Source organism: Opisthocomus hoazin, chromosome 1, assembly GCF_030867145.1.
Source record: "Opisthocomus hoazin isolate bOpiHoa1 chromosome 1, bOpiHoa1.hap1, whole genome shotgun sequence".
Classification (NCBI taxonomy): Eukaryota; Metazoa; Chordata; class Aves; order Opisthocomiformes; family Opisthocomidae; genus Opisthocomus; species Opisthocomus hoazin.
In genome coordinates this window covers 130,428,762-130,446,228 of record NC_134414.1, presented here as the reverse complement: position 1 = coordinate 130,446,228, position 17,467 = coordinate 130,428,762, and the positions used below count along the sequence as shown (strand labels likewise).

At 38.8% G+C, this 17,467-nt stretch overlaps 1 protein-coding gene across 1 annotated transcript in view; it reads left to right on the top strand.

The window, feature by feature from the left end:
• Positions 1 to 574: 574 nt before the first annotated feature.
• ZPLD1 (zona pellucida like domain containing 1) overlaps positions 575 to 17,467 on the top strand; it is a 31,838-nt gene continuing 14,945 nt past the window's right edge. Inside the window, exons 1-3 of the mRNA XM_009939433.2 lie at positions 575 to 610; positions 11,670 to 11,783; positions 16,535 to 16,755. Coding sequence (XP_009937735.1) covers positions 11,678 to 11,783; positions 16,535 to 16,755 — 327 coding nt within the window. The 5' untranslated portion in view covers positions 575 to 610; positions 11,670 to 11,677. The remainder of the gene's footprint in view (positions 611 to 11,669; positions 11,784 to 16,534; positions 16,756 to 17,467) is intronic.

The following is a 17,467-nucleotide window of genomic DNA, read 5'->3' as shown; positions in this document are numbered from 1 at the left end:
CACCCCTATATCACATTTTCATCACAGTGTGAAATGTCGCTCTTTTTGCTTTTGTTTTGTTTGGTACTATGAATTTAGCCCAGAACTGAAAAAAATAGGCACTTCTCACAACACACAACGGGACATTGATAACCTTGCAGCTTAGTTACTGATCCTATCTCAGTGCTTCCATCTCTCTCCTTCCTCCCACCCTACTTTTTAAGCAGACAAGGTTTTCTCTCAACAAGCTGATGACAGAATAATTTCTCCAGGTTGATTGTTTGCACCACATGGTCCTCTGGAGATCTTCATACAGGTGGAGAGAAGCAGATCAAAAGGCTGCAAGAAAAAAAAGAGGCACAGGATTGAGAAGCCACCATAAAGATCCTGCTCGGGTTTCAGTCTGATGATGAACACACTTGTAAAGTATTCTGAGACCTGTCAAATTTTCCCATCTAAAACCCAGACCTATTTTAAAAAGAGTTTTCATAATGAGTGTCTCTTTTCCCCCATCCACAGGCTCAGACTATTTTCTGAAAAAGTTCTGCAGAGAGAGTCGTTGAACACTTGATCACATGCAGGAGCACAGGATAGATGGAGTACAGCTGACTCACAGCTACAGGGGATTTGGGTAAGTGCCCACCATGTCACCCAACTAGAACTTACTAAAATATTGGTAAATGTCAAATTATTCATTACTTCTTAAAGAAAATTCTTACTTTATCACCTGTCAGACAAATGTAACCTCACTGGGATATCTCTGTGGGAGTTCGTTGGGGAGGAAGTATGCAGGGAATGGCGAATGAAAACATGAAGGCAAATTAGCATCCAACTGTGAGAAGAGGTGATATTTTTTTTTGCAATTTAGCTCTTACATAAAGGTACTCAGGCCAAACTCACGCTACCAGTACATGGGGAGGAAGGTTACAAACCCCTTGCAGTGTGGAGGCTGTCAATGTATGTCAAACCCACTCATGCTGCTTTCAAGAGGGAAACAATCAATTGCTTGAAGGAGGCAATGTTATCCAACTTGTGGTGTCAGTCAGCCTGTTCCCACAATCATTGCATTGATGGAGGAAAATTTTGATAAGCGAGACTTCTTAGCTGGCTCCACTGCAATCGAGTGACTTGGGTTTGCTGATTGGAAATTACCTTGTCTCCAGTCACAAAGGTGACTGGACGTGATAATTGCACCACCTTTGTTTATTTTTAAAGTAATAATAATGACAATATATTCTTGAATGAAGATAGTGCGGATTTGAAATCAAGTCTTCAGTTAAGCTGATGAACTGATACAGTCCAAATTGACGTAGTTACTATAATTGCTTTGTGTACTGTAAAGGGAAACTTTATCATGGTCTAAAAGCAGCAGAAGATAGGAGTCTTGGCCCTGCTTGCATGCTCTCAATCAAAGAATGTTTTTATCAATGCATGATGTTTTGTTTTTTCAGCCAGGTCTTGAGCAGTACCCCTCAGGTTTGTTTTAGAGGTTGGCTTGAAAATGAATTCAAACCTTTTCTGAAGTCCAAAATGGCTATGAGAGGGACTTGCAACACGGTGAAAGAAATACCCATAAGCAAACCTTTTCTATTTCACAATATAAATAATGTTTCTTTTTAAATATAAATCTGGGAGCAGTGTAAGTGCTTTCTGATTTCACAGTGTTTATGAAGTATGAGGTATTACATGCTTTCTTAGACTGATACTAGCAGAATTATTTACTGCAAATTCATTTAATTCTAAGATTAGATAAGGCTGTGTACTGTACTGCAGCAGTATTCTACAACTTTACTGCTTAATTTCCATTCCTAAAAGTACGGAAATTCAAGTTGTCATGATGGCATAAACTGTTGCTGCTTTTTGTCAAGGAAATCTTATTTTGCTGGTAACTTTTCAAGCTGCAAACAGATGGCTGCAGTATAATCTGCTTGCTAGTGACATCAAGCATTATTTACTGAAGATTTATATTTATATTGCTCTCTTCAAAAACGTAAAAAGAGTAATTAAGTAGAATGATACTCATTTAGATCTTTATCTGCCCATGTGACTGTAGGCCCCTGGGGGCAGGCAATAGGGTTAAGAGTGCCTCATCGCTAGATCAGTATGTTTGAATCCAGACCATGGTTAGAGGCAACTGAAGGCCGTTAGCATGGGATGACTCTTCAGTGGCCTATATCAAATGATTTGATAGTCTCTGTAAATTTGCTAGCTGATGAAACCCCCGTAATGATCAGTGGTCTGAGAAGGAAATATGTAGACTGAATGTGCATGTGTTGAGAATGTATTTCAGCCTAGGAACAACCTCTTCGTTCCAAGACTTGGGGATGCTCGTTATATGCTCCCTGTACAGGGAACTCGATGCGGCTGTTGCTTTTGTGTTTCAGTCCAAGGTGATCCTGGACTCGCTTTAGTCTTTCAGTGATTTTCGAATTGCAATGTCTCCACTGCAAGTGAAAGAGGAACACAACATAAAAGAGCTGCAGTACAGCAAAATCAGCCCATTTTTCCTCAGTATAGGATCAATTAGCCAAAGGCTTAAAAACACTGTACTAGTGTTCATTACAGATACTTTTGTATGTAATAGCCAGTCTGTAAGTGGGTGCGGCATGGCTGGTGGTTACCTGATGGTCCTTGTTTTGTAATCAGGCAGTTTTATGTCTTAACTATAGCATTTTTTTCTTCTTTCTAATATTTAGTAGCTGAAATAAGTGGAAAATCAAAAATTATTTCTATTTTAGTTTTATGAGGCAAGTCAGATATGCAGTGACTTTAATAGGAAATCTGTTTTCAAAAGATTTATATCCTTGGCATTTCATGTTGAATCTACCGAAGTTGCACTAAAGAATCTAACTTCTAACACACAAGAGTAAAGAAATGCAGAGCTAAGCACTAAAAGTCAAATTCTATAGATTTTAATAATTAAAAGGAGGTCATGCTTTGTCAAGAACCTCCAAATCAGGACAAAAATGATCTTTTCAGATCACTGCAATAGCCTCCAAATCTCATCCTGAATTTCCTTTCTTTTTTTCTCAGGTCTCTTGCTGATGTCAAAGTTTTTCTGATGCAGTAGTCAATGAGGAGTGTAAAAGTGAGAGGAGAATTTGTCCAAGATTCTTTAATTCAAGTCCAAAGCTTTGACCATAAATCACTTCTTTCAGATCTGTTTTCCTCTCAAATCTTCTCTCACTGACAACATTCTGCACTTGATACCTGCATGAATGTCCTGTGGGAAACTGGTTAATTCATGCAGGTTGGAAGGACAGAATAGAAATCTCTTTCCTGTGAGGCTCAGGAGATGCGGTTTTGTGCATTTTTATATCTGGAACTTTAATCTGTTTTCACATTTTATTGAGGTATCTGTGAACCATGGAGTTGGAAACATTTCAAACATAAACTTAAAATTTTTATCTTATCTATCAGGTACATATTTAAATACTTTCATTGTGTGATATGATGGGCATGGTTTGGAAAACACTAGCTTGTTAAAAGAAATGTCTGGAAGAGTTTTGGGAATATTTTCTGTAAAATGCAGGAGGAAATATCTAAATATCCCATTGAAGTCATCTTTGTGCGACGGCAAAGCAGGTATTCTGGCAATATTTAAAGTGAAATCCAACTGTTTCATCACTAAGAATAACTACAGTAAAATTGTGGAACGGGGTGGGGGGAAGGTAGTGAATTTGAAGAATATTAATATTTTACTAGTGGATGTAGGAAAAGCTAGAATAGCTATGATATTTAGCACACAATAGCAGGCAAACAATTTACTCCATGACTTCAGCAGTCTTAAGATAATAAGTTGAAATAGATCTAGTAAGTCAAGATCTCTAGCTTGTTCAACAAATAGTTGTTCAGGTTTTTTATGCTTTAGTAACTGTATTGCCCTAGTAGTCTGTCTCCTTGGAAGAAGGTATTATGCTACTTTGTATGAATCTTGGAATTATTTCATGTAGTCATATTTTTATTTTGATCACTGTTTCTCTTCTTACCTTGTTAATGTGCAGTTAACTCAGTTTCTTTTCAGATCAGAGTAAAAAATCTCAGGGCATCCAAGGATTTGTTGTGACAATGAAGAAATACATGTACACTGAAGTACAATGTTTAAATTGAAATTATTATGAGTGGTTCAAAGTGTTAAAATGTAGATATCTTTTTTTTTTTAATAACGTATTGGCAGTATGGTACACTGAATAAATTTCCCTAGTCTTTAGGCAGGCAAAAAAAACAGTCTCAGGTGGAGTTTTGCCTGTCCATGGCTATGAGATGAAACTCCATATGGTCCTATGCTAGTATGTATTTCTGGAAGCACACCTTTTGCTGATTTTATAGGTTGAAGCGCACTGCATGACTGTAAGGCTTCTATTATTTACTCAACATACACATTTAATTCTCACTACCAGTAAAAAGATTCAAAAAAAAAAAAAAAAAAAGACTGAGCTGTGTCTTTGGGAACCAGATCTAGGTTTTCAGCCTTTTGGTGTTCAGCAGGGTTTAGGATGGAAATTTCATTTCAATTATTAAGCAAGTTATGGATTACTTCCATATAATTATTTTATGGTCTTCAAGTTCAGTTGCCCAGGTAACCTGCTGGTCAAAATTTGAAGTCTTTCAGATTAAAGTCTAGTGATTTTGGTTTGTCTTCCTGTTGTGGAAAATTAATGCCTCTTAGTCCCTTTGGATTTTTTATCCTGTGAAAGAGATTATTGTAAAATAAACCAGAACTTTTTAACCTTAGAACCAAAGCAAAAACTCTGTGCAAAAAACTTGTTCCCTAGTCTCATTTTCCATGGATGCTGTAGGCACCTGCTCGATTCGCAAAACATTTTGACATATGAGGCTTTAGCTACGATTTAATCTTCGTCAGGTAAAGCTCTTTATTGGTTCTGGTGGAAGTTTGGTTAAGGAGGGGGCTACAAGCTTTGACCCAACGTTTAATTACAAAGCTGACCTAGTATGGAGCTAATCCAGGACTCTTGTTTTTAAATCTCAAGTATTGAGTGGAAATATATAGCTAACAAATAAACATGGGTCATTCCAGGACCAAATAATTGGTGCTGAAGGCAACTCTGTGCCCGACTCTGTATGTGTGTTTAATGTGTGGTCTGTCTTGTGTAGTTTGCAACTGCTCTTTGTGTTCTGAATAGCTATGAGAGAGATTAGTTTACCTATTTAAAACAAAACTATTTTCTCATTTTATAGGGAAAAAAAATCAACTGTTTTTGTACATTCTAGGGTGCACTGATCTACGATGTTCTTAGTTTTATTATTTCCTCATATATGTTAAATTGTTTTATATATATATGTTGTATTTCTGAGCTGTGTGCCTTCAAATACTGTAATTTTGGGAATATACAGTCTGTTCACTGGTTTAACTTTGTAATCAGCTGTAGTCCTCTGTTTAGGATACCACTGACCTTCAAGATATATATGTGTGTGCGTACACGTCTGCATGTATATAGATTTTCAGCTTTGCAGGTTTTGCTTGGTGTCCGAAGTGGGATGGCAGTATGGAGTCTGAAATTAGAGAAATCTGTAAGGAAAGAAATGCTGTGTTTCAAAGTCTCTGCACCGAAGATTATCCACAAGCGGAGGGAAATCTTATAGCTGAAATGTGTCTTAAAGGTCTTTGCATCTCAAGTGCCCTTTTTTCTGTAAAAATCCTTCTGAAAAAAGGCAATTAACACTGTTTGGTAGGCTTGTCTTCAGAACAGATACTGTGAAGATCCAAGTCCTGTTTTATCGGCTTCAGAAGAGCCAAGGAGACAAAGTGGAAGGCAATAGTGAAAGCGTGATCTGGATAGTTCATTACAATGGGATGTACATGTTAAGAGAAAGTTCCACTGAACAACTTGAGGTAGAGAGGTATTCTTCTGATTTTGTTCACCAGGTTACTTTTAAATTATGGCAAATGATCTAGTACACGTCTAGAAGCAAAGTAGTTCTGGAAGACCTGACAGCAGTACAGTTAACATACTGCACAACTATTCACAATTTGAGTGCAGATGCAGAAGCAAGTGTGGCAGTAAGACGAATGTAAACCAAAAGACAGGGAACTATTTTGTCATGAGATGACTGAGAAGTACTCATTAAACTATATAATGGTAATTTGAAAATACTTTCATGAGTAAAAGCAGTAATGTTTCTATTCCATTACTTGTAGAGGCCTAATGTACAATGCTAGAGAGCATTTAGGCAGTTACTAGATACGTATGAACACACTTATAAATGTTCCACCAGCTTTATTATGTGCTTATCACATCTATAATTTTCTTTCAGAAGTTTTCATTATTGCTATTAAATGTTTTTTTGAAAGACTTATCCAGTCAGAAGGCATAAAAATCACCATATTTTGCAGAACTGCCACACCCTGTGAATGAAAAATAGAGAACAAGCAGTAGATTATAGGATGTTCTCATAAAATACAGATGGATATTTGCTCAGCAGTCAGAAGCGGCTTTCAAATGAATTTCAATAAAATGTAGGGCTGAGTCAGTGAATGCTGTTCACAGTGGATATTTTTTGAAGATCTTTTTAGAGAGGATGGGTGAAGGAGAGACATGAATGTTGGGTGGTAAGAGAGGAAAGAAGAGGGAATCTAGGTATGTCAAACCACTGCTTTTCTGTAAAACTAAATTCTAAATTGACTGCAAAATGGATTTTGTTTAAATCATAAATATCTTTCCTTGGAAATTTTATGCAGGTTTTCTGACGTTGTGAAGCTTATGAAAGCAGGGATAAGGGCTTTTTAAAATGGTAACAATTAAATTGAGGACTGGATGTTGCAACTCTTACCTCTGTACTCTTCAGTGCAGCACAGAACAGTAAGACCTGCACTTGTGACTCAGTGCTGAATATGTAGACAACTTTGGTTCAGCAGATATTCATACCCTGCCTATTTCAGCATTCTGGAAGTTTAATTTTGTTACTTTGAAGCCTGGATGTGTTGGGTTGTTTTTTGTTTGAATTGATTGTTTTAGAAATCTATGTGAACCATGGTCTCTGAAATGGTTTAATTAACCATATTTGGTAGGTCTTTAAATCCCTGACTGTCTCTTTGTCTATACCTGGCCTTTAAAGCTCTTTTGTTCAGGCCTGAGAGAGTTGTCTTGTGAATTTCTTTATTAATGGAAGTTCTTCACATGGATTTTTACGTCCACCCCAAGTCAAGGGAAAGAACAGTTTCCTTGCTAAATAGGAAATACCAGACCTTGTTTGGAAGAGATCTTTTGGTGGATGGGTGGAGGCAGAAACATTTAGAAGGAAAATTATTTAAGTGACTATGGCAGGGTATTTTGAGGTGATTTGGGCATTTCAGTGAGACTACACTACACTGTGAACGTCATAAACAAAATATGATAGCTCATGTAAACATTAAGATCTTTGCAGATGCTCAGCAGAGAAAACCAGAAATGAGGTCTGAAGAACATAGAACTCTCGATACATCAGTGAAACCTGGTATGGATTTGTCAGTTAAGAGCTTCACAGATAAAGGATCACATTTCCCTTGCAGTATGTGTTGGCCTCTTTGGAATCATGAAAGTCATCTTAACAGCCAAATATGTTTGCTACTAGAGAAAATAAGCAGTTTTTTGGAAAGCACAAAGAGCTGTATTCCCAGAAAAAGGCTTGAAGAATTGCATGCTAAGTTGAAGAAAAAAGGCATATATTTTCCACATGAATTTTGTTGACTATTAGATTATAAATCACCTTATTCCTGACACTTGCATATTGCCTTCCTTTTTTTGCACATGGAATTTTCATTTCATATTCATGTACAGGCAATAAGATTATGACGTTCCTGTTACTATTTTGATAAAACTGTTATGCTTCTTTAGTTGGATGACGTGTTCAGTAGTATCAGTATGGTACAAGTCTTTCGATTAGGATGTCTTTATGCATTTGGGGGTGAAGTTTGAGAAATTTCTGTTGAGAAATAAATTTCCAGAGGCCCTTAAAAACAGGCTGGAAAAGCAGGAATGATTGCCTTGATCTTGCTGGGGTGGGCAGATGGGTGAGTGTGAGGTTGGCCTCTCGGGTGCTTTTTAGCCCTGCAGTTCTCTTGAGAAATGAAAAATAATGCGTATTCCTAACTTATTTAATGGAAGTCAGCAGTAGTCAGCTCAACTGTGGATTGGTATGTAGATCCATATGCAGATGAGTCAATAGCCAGAAAGCAAGTAGGACATTATTGGCTGTGTTAAAATTTGACTTATTCTGAATACAGCTAGAGAACTAATGCTGTAAATACTTAATGTCTTAATTCAGTTTTGTTCCTTAGCAATCACCTCTGCTTCCCCTGAAACATAGCAGCAGAAGTTAAGTTTAATAATTAAAATTTTAAAATTTAAGTTCTGCCTTTCATTTAAAACAATAGCTACAGCATTGTCAGTGTCATCTTTCCTTAAATTCTTTTCAAACAGTTTTTCTGATAGCAAAAAATACTATGACAGTTAGAAAATTGATGTCAGATTTAGATCTTGGTAAATTGCCCTTGATTTGTGCCATTGTAATGGACACCAGAAACCAGCTCATATACAACAGAACAGTAATAGCCACTTTATGGACGTAACTGTTGTACAAGCAGAGGTAAGGCTCCAGTACACTGGAGAAATTACAATTTTCTGAAGGAAAAAATGTTTCTTTCAAAATAAAGTACGATTTTCTTAGTAAACATGAAATACCACCTTATCCATCTGAGAGTAATGGAGAGGGTGAAGTGATCATGAAAATACAGAGGTTTCGTAGCAACCCAGTTAAGAATTTTATTTTCTTTCTTATATTTTCACAATTCTTTATCAGCATTAGCTGCAAGTGCTGTCAACCTCCACAGGAGTCTAATGGAAAAGGAGTAGAGGGTCAAAGAGTGCTTTTGTTTGGAGTTTTATATCCACCTGAAACTGAAAGGAGGTTGCATTGTTGCTATGGGTCACACTTTGAGGAAGTTGTGCAGAACTTGCTAGCAAAACTGCTTTTGGATATGATAGCAAAACTTGTACCCGACGTAGAAAACATGCATGCTTAGCAGGAAACTGGCTAATTCTGTGGTTTTTATTCCGTGTACTTCCAAGCAGAATTACACAGGAGTGAATGGCCGAACATTTGGACGTGTCTTTGACTTTTTAGTAGAGTTTGGATCAGTGTTTTGTTGCATTTGATTTGTTTACTGACAAAGAGCTGTTGGGAGTGTCCTCTGTGGGTCTGTCTTTCAGCACAAGGCTTTAAATCCCAGGTTTGTGTACTCTGTGAGCCTGGTTTGAAAACTAGTGGAAGCTTTTCTATTAATTTTAGCAGACTTTAGCTCAGACCACTGTGTGGCTATGAAGGATCCAGTTAAGAGTGAGGGTTTGTCTCAAATGTTCTCTGCGTGTTATTGCCAACTCTTCTCAGCTCTTCTCAGTAATGCATGACAACCACTTGCCATGTCACATATTGCTGCATATAGGTGTGCTGCATCTATGGAGTTTTAAAATGTTCTCTGATGTCCATTTGGAGAAAGGTGATGACTGAGATCTCTGTATCTATACTCGAAGCAAACCTCCTAAATCTTAGAATTGCTCAGTTCCTGTCTAAGCAAATGGAGCGCATTGCCACATTTGCAGTCCACATCAGCAGAAATTCTAGGATTACAAAATCTTATAAATAAATAAAAATCAGTAACACTTGGATTCATGGACAAAAATCTCAATATTTTGGGGTATATATCCTCCTAGAAGCTATACTAAGGCAGGTGAAGGACAAAGAGGTGATTCGAGACAGCCAGCATGGCTTCACCGAGGTAAAGTCCTGCCTGATCAACCTAGTGGCCTTCTATGTGTGACTACATCAGTGGACAAGGGAAGAGCTATGGATGTCGCCTATCTGGACTTCTGTAAGGCCTTGACATTGTCCCCCACAACATCCTTCTCTATAGATTGGAGAGAGGGATTTGATGGGTGGACTGTTCAGTGCATGTTACAAACTAGATGGATGGTCGCATCCAGAGGGTAGTGGACAGCTCAAAGTCCAGATGGAGATCGGTGACAAGTGGTGTCCTTCAGGGGTCTGTACTGGGACCAGTACTCTTTAATATCTTCATCAATGACATAGACAAGTGGGATCAAGTGAACCCTCAGCAAATTTGCAGAAGACACCAAGCTGAGTGGTGTAGTTGACATGCTAGAAGGACGGGATGCCATCCAGAGGGACCCAGAGAGGTGGGTCTGCATGAACCTCATGAGGTTCAACAAAGCCAAGTGCAAGGTCCTGCATCTGGGTTGGGGCAACCCCCAGCATCAATACAGGCTGGGGGATGAAGGGATTGAGAGTAGCCATGTGGAGAATGACTTGGGCGTACTGGTGGATGAAAAGCTGCACGTGACCTGTCAATGTGCGTTCACAGCCCAGACGGCCAACCATATCCCAGGCTGCATCAAAAGCAGTGTGGCCAGCAGGTTGAGGGAGGTGATTCTGCCCCTCTGCTCCACTCTGGCAAGACCCCATCTGGAGTCCTGTGTCCAGCTCTGGAGCCTCCAGCACAGGAAAGACATGGAGCTGTTAGAGCGGGTCCAGAGGAGGGCCATGAAAATGATCCGAGGGCTGGAGCACCTCTCCTATAAGGAAAGTCTGAGAGAGTTGGTGCTGTTCAGCCTGGAGAAGAGAAGGCTGCGGGGAGACCTTACTGCTGCCTTGCAGTGCTTGGAGGGGGTTTATAGGAAAGATGGGGACAAAAATTTTAGCAGGGCCTGTTGTGACAGGACAAGGAGTAATGGCTTTAAACTAAGGGAGTGTAGATTTCGACTAGATATAAGGAAGAATTTTTTCACAATGAGGGTGGTGAAACACTGGCACAAATTTCCCAGAGAGGTGGTAGATACTCCATCCCTGGGAACATTCAGGGTCAGGTTGGATGGGGCTCTGAGCAACCTGGTCTAGTTGAAGATGGCCCTGCTCACTACAGGTAGCATTGGACTAGATGACCTTTAAAGGTCCCTTCCAACCCAAACTATTCTACAATTTTCGACAGAAGCACGAAACGAATATTTTTTTGGTTGTGCTAAATAGTACAGGTGTTACACCTGGGAGTTTTCCTCCCAAGAGGAATAAATACTCAAGACACTAGTAATCCATGTGTTCTGATCTCCTGGTCTGGTTGTAACATACAGTTTAAGTAGATGTAAGTGTCTGCCAACTCCGTATGTAAGTTCAATGCAATTGCATGCGTGCTTCAAAGAACAGATTTTTGGCAAATAGATGTGAACTGATTTTTATTCTATGACCTTGAGCCCGAGAATTGCTCAGCAAGCCATTTATTTGTATGTTTTTCAAGGACTTGGCTAAAATAAAGCTATTGTTCTAAGATGTCTTTCTCAGAATTTTTACACTGAAATGTCATGAGTCCTGTTGGAGTTTAAATGTTTAAGCGATCCTAATCTATCAATATATTTTTAGGGATTTTATTCCTTTTCTTTTATGTTATCCTGGAGTACCCTTTTTTGCCACAAGTTATGATTAAAAGCTGTAGAAGTTAATAGAAATTACACATTACTCGGAAGTAGAGAAATCGGCCCTGTGGCCTCTTTCCCATAAGCTTGTGAGCTTTATCCCCAGTTTCTTTGCTGGAGATCATCACCTCCCAAGTGGTTAAATGTCTGCAGTAAGCATCTTTAACGCCATGAACAGATGTGTGTAATAACCACCTAATGTTTTGCTAGGTTTTGCAATGGAACAGGTATGGTTACTGCTCCTGCTGACGATTAAAGTGCTTTCAGTGACTGCTCAGTTCAATGGATACAACTGTGATGCTAACCTCCATAGCAGGTTTCCTGGTAAGTGTTTAATAGACTTTTTTTTCTAATGGCTTCTTTATTGTCTTGGTTCAAAGCAGGGCTTATTTTTAAATACAGAACTTTAAATCTGTCTGAAGCCTGGGGGTAGGACTCCCCAGTAAGTGAGTGTTAACTATCTCAGTGACAATGAAACTCCTCTAATGTTGCACTTTACTTTCTTCTTAATGGCATAATTGGTCAAATTCAGCCTAGTAGTAACGCATACAATTCCCCTCACATCAGTGGGGTTCGACCTGCTTTTGCCAGAGCTTTATCCTATCCAAGAAATTCACCAGAAGTTGTAGTATTCTCTATAGGTTGAAGTCTGAAACTTCTAACGAGGTTTTGTTTCATATTTTGTCTGGGCAAGTGAATATAATTGTGTCCTTTTAGTGAAATAAATAAATATATATCTATTTTTGAGCAAAATGAAGTTGATGGGAAAATTCAATGCCTCACTTCAATGTTGTGGTTGGGTAGGGCCAGGTGAAGCAGCGGGACGTATCTGTCTATGATGTACACTCACGCCTCTGAGAAAAGGGGAATTCAGTGGTTTGGGGGACATCAGATGTCTTGAGCTGTTAATACAATGAGAAATAGAAATGAAATTTCAGTTTTAGTGAAATGCCTATCAGGATTTACTCAGGTAAAGAATGGTTTTGGTGTTTTAGGTTGCTTATCCTTCCTGCTGCAGTTGTTTCTTGAACAGAACAACAAGAATAGAAAAGGCTGTGAATACTGGCTCGCTCACATCTTGTGTTTCTGAGGTAGCAATTGAATTGAACAGTGCAGTGATGAACTCTCAGTATAGTATTATGCTGTAATGCTTCTCAGTGTTGTTGCTTTTTGAGTAGGAATAGTTTTTATTTCTTTCAGGAAGGATCAGCTCTTTTATTAAACTTAAGTCAGCAGAAAGCCTGTGGTCTATTTATTGTTTCCTGTGTTACCACTATATTGCTAGTTGCTTTGTTGACATAAAGACGAACAGTGGATTTGATCCTTTCACTTAATTGATGTGAATAAGAGCAGAGAAATAAGGCATGCAAAGAAGATCAAATATGTTGTCTCTGTTCCTGACAAAATCGCTGTTTAACTGAGTGTTTCACAAACTGCTTCTACATTCCCCTTTGGTAAAAGTTTTACAGGCTTGGCTCAAAAGTGTGGGTGAGTTGTGCCCACCTGCCTCAGAGCTACCTTTCATAGTTTTTCTTGTAATAGTTTTTGTGTTTCGGGCTTCTTGAGAGGATTGCAACAGCTAGAGGGAAGTTCAGATTCCTCTTTCTGTGCTTTTTAAATTTTTCTCTGGCCATTTTTTGCACCAGCCTTGTGCCAACGTTTTATATGTGCAATGTGATACATGTGAATTGAATCTAGCTTTTATTATGTCTATTTAGAGGCCACTTGCAGTTCTGTCTCAAAAAAGGGTCATATCAAATTCCACGTGTGCCAAATCTCGGGGAATTGGGAGAAAATCTGTTTAGGTTGCAAGTAAACAGATGATTTTTTTTTTAAGTAAATGCTATTCACCCCGCACTGCCTGTAGGAGCTGAGAGTTGAGCCCTGCTCCTTCTTGTTTGAGATCTCAGGCAGTAAAGATTCAAATGTTAGATTTTAATCAACAGTCTTAGTGCTGATTTTGAAGCTAGGAAAGAAAAATGATTCTGCTTGTTAGCTGTGCTTTGAGATGGAGGTAAAAAACAGAACACCCTTTTGTCCCAGAATTTGGCAGGTGGTATTTTAGGAATGCAGAAGGGACTGCTATGTAGTGGTCTGTGGCCGGTGGAGCTGAGCGAGGTGGCTGGAGCTCTGTTTTCCAAGGTCAGTAGCTCCAGAAGATGGGTGTGAAGAGCGTCTGTGGGGAGAAGGCGCTTGTCCTTGTTGCACTTGCTTCCCCAGCACTGGGCTCAGGCTGTGGCTTTGAGGGTGCTGGCTTCACTGCCTTGAGAGTTCAGATGTAAGGGGAGTAGTGAGAGAGGGGTCAGAAAGGAGAACGTTTCACAACAAGCATGCTTCAGGCTGAGATACTGCTTGCAGAGCCTGGTTATGGATAGGACTTGCTTCCTGTTCCTTATTTGTTCCACACAAGAAATCTTCATTGTTGACAGGTGACGTTCCAAACATGGAGTGAGAATGGACTTTCTTGCTGAGGTCTGTGGTGTGCAGATACCAGAGAAGCCACTGGGTTTTTGTCTGCTTTTTTTTTTTTTTTTTTTTTTTTTTAAATGGTGTAAAGAACAGAAGTTGTCTTCAGCAAAGATGAGAAATTACACCTTCATGAAGGAACCTTGGACCTCATCTATTTTTCATTTGTTTGTGATTTTATTATTCATCGCTTAGGTGACTCTTGCATGAGGACGGTGCTGCATAAATAGGATGATAAATAATCAGGCAAGACTTTTGTTTCTGCAGTTTGGGGGTTTGTTTTAGAGTGTAGGTAAGCAATAGTCAGCAGGGATGGAGAGAAAAACTCCATATTTGATAGAGTGAAAACTGAGTCTTGGCACTGTGTGGAAGGGTTCGAGACAGAAGTGGGCAGTGGAGCTGTCAGTGTTTGTCATGTTGCTGTGGGTCTGTCCTTGATTCAGGATGCTCTCTGTTACTGTAGTATCTATGTACCTCTTGAGCTTTACTCTGGTTTGCATACGACACCCCTCTGAGAACTATTGACCATAGGTAGTTTGTGTGATTTGAGTGAGAAAGAAGACAAGTGCTTTGCCTGTATGGAAACTCTGTGACAAAGAGGTCATCATATTTAAGGCCTCATCATCTGGGTGACCTAACCTTCAAACCGTTGCTCCTGTCTTACTCAAAGAACTAGAAGCTTTTACTGCAGGAATGCAAATGTTGTTTGTTTAAACTTATACATATATAGGAATAACATTTACCTTCCTAAACTCACAAGAAATGAGCTAGATGCTTAGCATCTAAAAGAACATTAGATCTGTTTGCACGTGGTTTCAGTTTAATTTCTGAACAAGTAATGCTGTTTTAATTCCAGAATGGACTTGTTTGACAACAATACTTCCTTGTAAAGTAGTGGGCAGTAAAGCTTAAGTCTGGAAAGGTGATTTATCTTCCTGTACAGCACAAAGATTGTTTTTGTACTGTATGGTCTCTGGCAAGTGGTAATGGTACTTTAACAGATAAAGTAATATCCTGCTTTTTAAAAGGCTTGAAGTGAGTTGTAAAGTTAACTGAGCTACTTTATATTACATCCTGCAATTTGTTAGTCTGACTGTTTGTGCATTGGTCCAAGTAAGTTTAAAGACACGCTTTGCCATTTGCCTTTTTGTACTGTTCCCTCTACCTTAGCATACTCATTAAATGGATTATAACAGTCCTCATGTAGCGAATACCAAGGCGTGCTGCTTCTTGATCTTTGTATGCTATGTTAGTGGAATTGTGTGTACAAACCAGGAGAACTTCATGAAAAGTCACTTCAACTCCTGTCTTGCCTCCAGTACCTTTCTGCCCAAATTTACACCCAGTGAGTAATATTTATCACCACATTAGCTCAGGACTGAGTTTAGCCTGTTCTTTCGTGCACTTGATTGTTTTTGCTTTAAAGCCGCCATTAAAGCTGTCTAAATTAAACTGTTTGTGCTCCTGTACCATGGGGGAAGAGCTAGTTCATTGTAATGGAGATTTCATTTCCCCTCTGTTGTGACAATGCAGTGAAACAATTCATTTCAGCAGGCTTAATGGTATAGTATTGACTGAAGTTGCTCTGCAATTTTTAATAGCACTTAATCTTTAAGCAGCTGTAATAAATGAATTGTTATATAAAGGAATAATGTCTGTGTTTAACACAATGCAGTATGTCTTTTTGTAGAGCACTACAGGGGAAAAAACCAAAATAGCCTCCCAATCACCTGCAGATGGAGAAGAGCTTATAGAAAAGCTATTTTATAGCTCTAAAGCAAAACAAACTGTTGCTTGTGCCTGTGTCCTAATCTGATTCTTTTCCATTCAAGTACGTAAAAATCTTCAGAAATTTTGAATAAAAAGTCCAATTCATCCAAGGTTTTTTACTGTTCAAAAATTGGTCATTTGTAATAATTGCCATTTTCTAGGTCTTTTGTATTGTCGTAATGCACAGAATGAAAGATTCCAAGACACTTTGAAGTATTGATAGTTGTCTTTCAAGAGCCAACTGATTTTTCATTAAAGCTAAAGCTGATGATTCTTAAAAAAAAACCCCAACTTTAAAGATAGCATAATAAATTGCTCTGATATGCTGTTGATTGTACTTCAGTCTGCACAGCATGAGACTATGTTCTCATACAAAGTGGACTCCAGACAACCTCAGACAAACACACCCGACTTCCATGCCAGAGTGGGCTGGAAGGCAGATCTCGACCCCCTGAGTTTCTCAAAATCACTGGAAACTTCTGTTCTGAAAGGGGGCTGTTTAATAGGACTCCAAGTATTTAAGCACTTGCTGTTTTCTGCTCCATTGCATTGCTTCAGTTTATGAATGTGCTACTGAACGATTTGATGGGGAATTTTGGAATAGTGGTTTTGTTGCATGGTAGACTAAAATACCATATTCGTTCTTGGTTTCTCTTTAGTGAAGTTGTAGAGTCAAATCTGTTCTACAGAATAATGCATTTCTGACCGCTATATTCCAATATGTTGCTGTGACTGGGTCTAAAAGAAGTTACACCACTAGACTAACTGCTACAATAATTATATGGAGATCAGTTGAAATACGTCTTCTTACAATGTCTTTCCCTGTAATTTTCTTGCAGCTGAACGAGATATCAATGTTTTCTGTGGAGTACAGACGATTACTATGAAGATAAATTTTTGCACGGTTCTGTTCTCTGGTTATTCTGAGACAGATCTGGCACTGAATGGGAAACATGGGGATGCCCACTGCAGGGGTTTCACCAATAACAACACCTTTCCAGCAGTGGTCATTTTCATCATCAATCTGAGTACTTTGGAATCCTGTGGAAACACTTTAGTGGTAAGACAAAGTCAAAGTGAAGTTGTAGCATGGCTGTTTATGCATAGGATCAAGTGAATGGCCTTGACAGCATTGTATCTTTTACAGACAATATTTATATTGTCTTGCCCAGCTAGTAATATATTGCACACATCACAGTAAACCAGAGAAACTCAGTAATTTATAATCTTGATTACTGATGAGAAAATGTGGTGGGACACATGCTTGTCCTCCGAGTAGAAAGTACATTTTTCATTTTAATATTTTTTCAGTGGAAAAATGAGATTTTCCTGAGGCATTTTTAAAATTTTTGCTGAATATGCCTTAAATTTTGTTGAAACTTTTTAAATACCCACTTTAAAATTGAAAATTAAATATTATTAAGAGTGGGTTACATAGATGAGAGTTATAGTCTGGATACCTATTTCTGTGCTCTCATATGAGAGGGACTTGCTGACTAATTGACTGATCTTGTATGTTCTGCGATAAGTCAGTGACCAAATGTCTTGGGGGAGATAGTCTGGCCAGAGGGCCCAACCCACACTAACACCTCTGCTAGAGTCCCTTGAGGTCTTGCACCTCCTTGGAAGATCTTGGCTCAGTATGGAACTGCCTGGCAACAAACTGAAGTTTTGAAGCAAATTTTGAATGTTTGACCCCCCAAAAAAGGCTATCTAACCTATGCACTCAATGCATGACAAAAAAGTCAAGATGTGGGACTGAAGCTCAGATT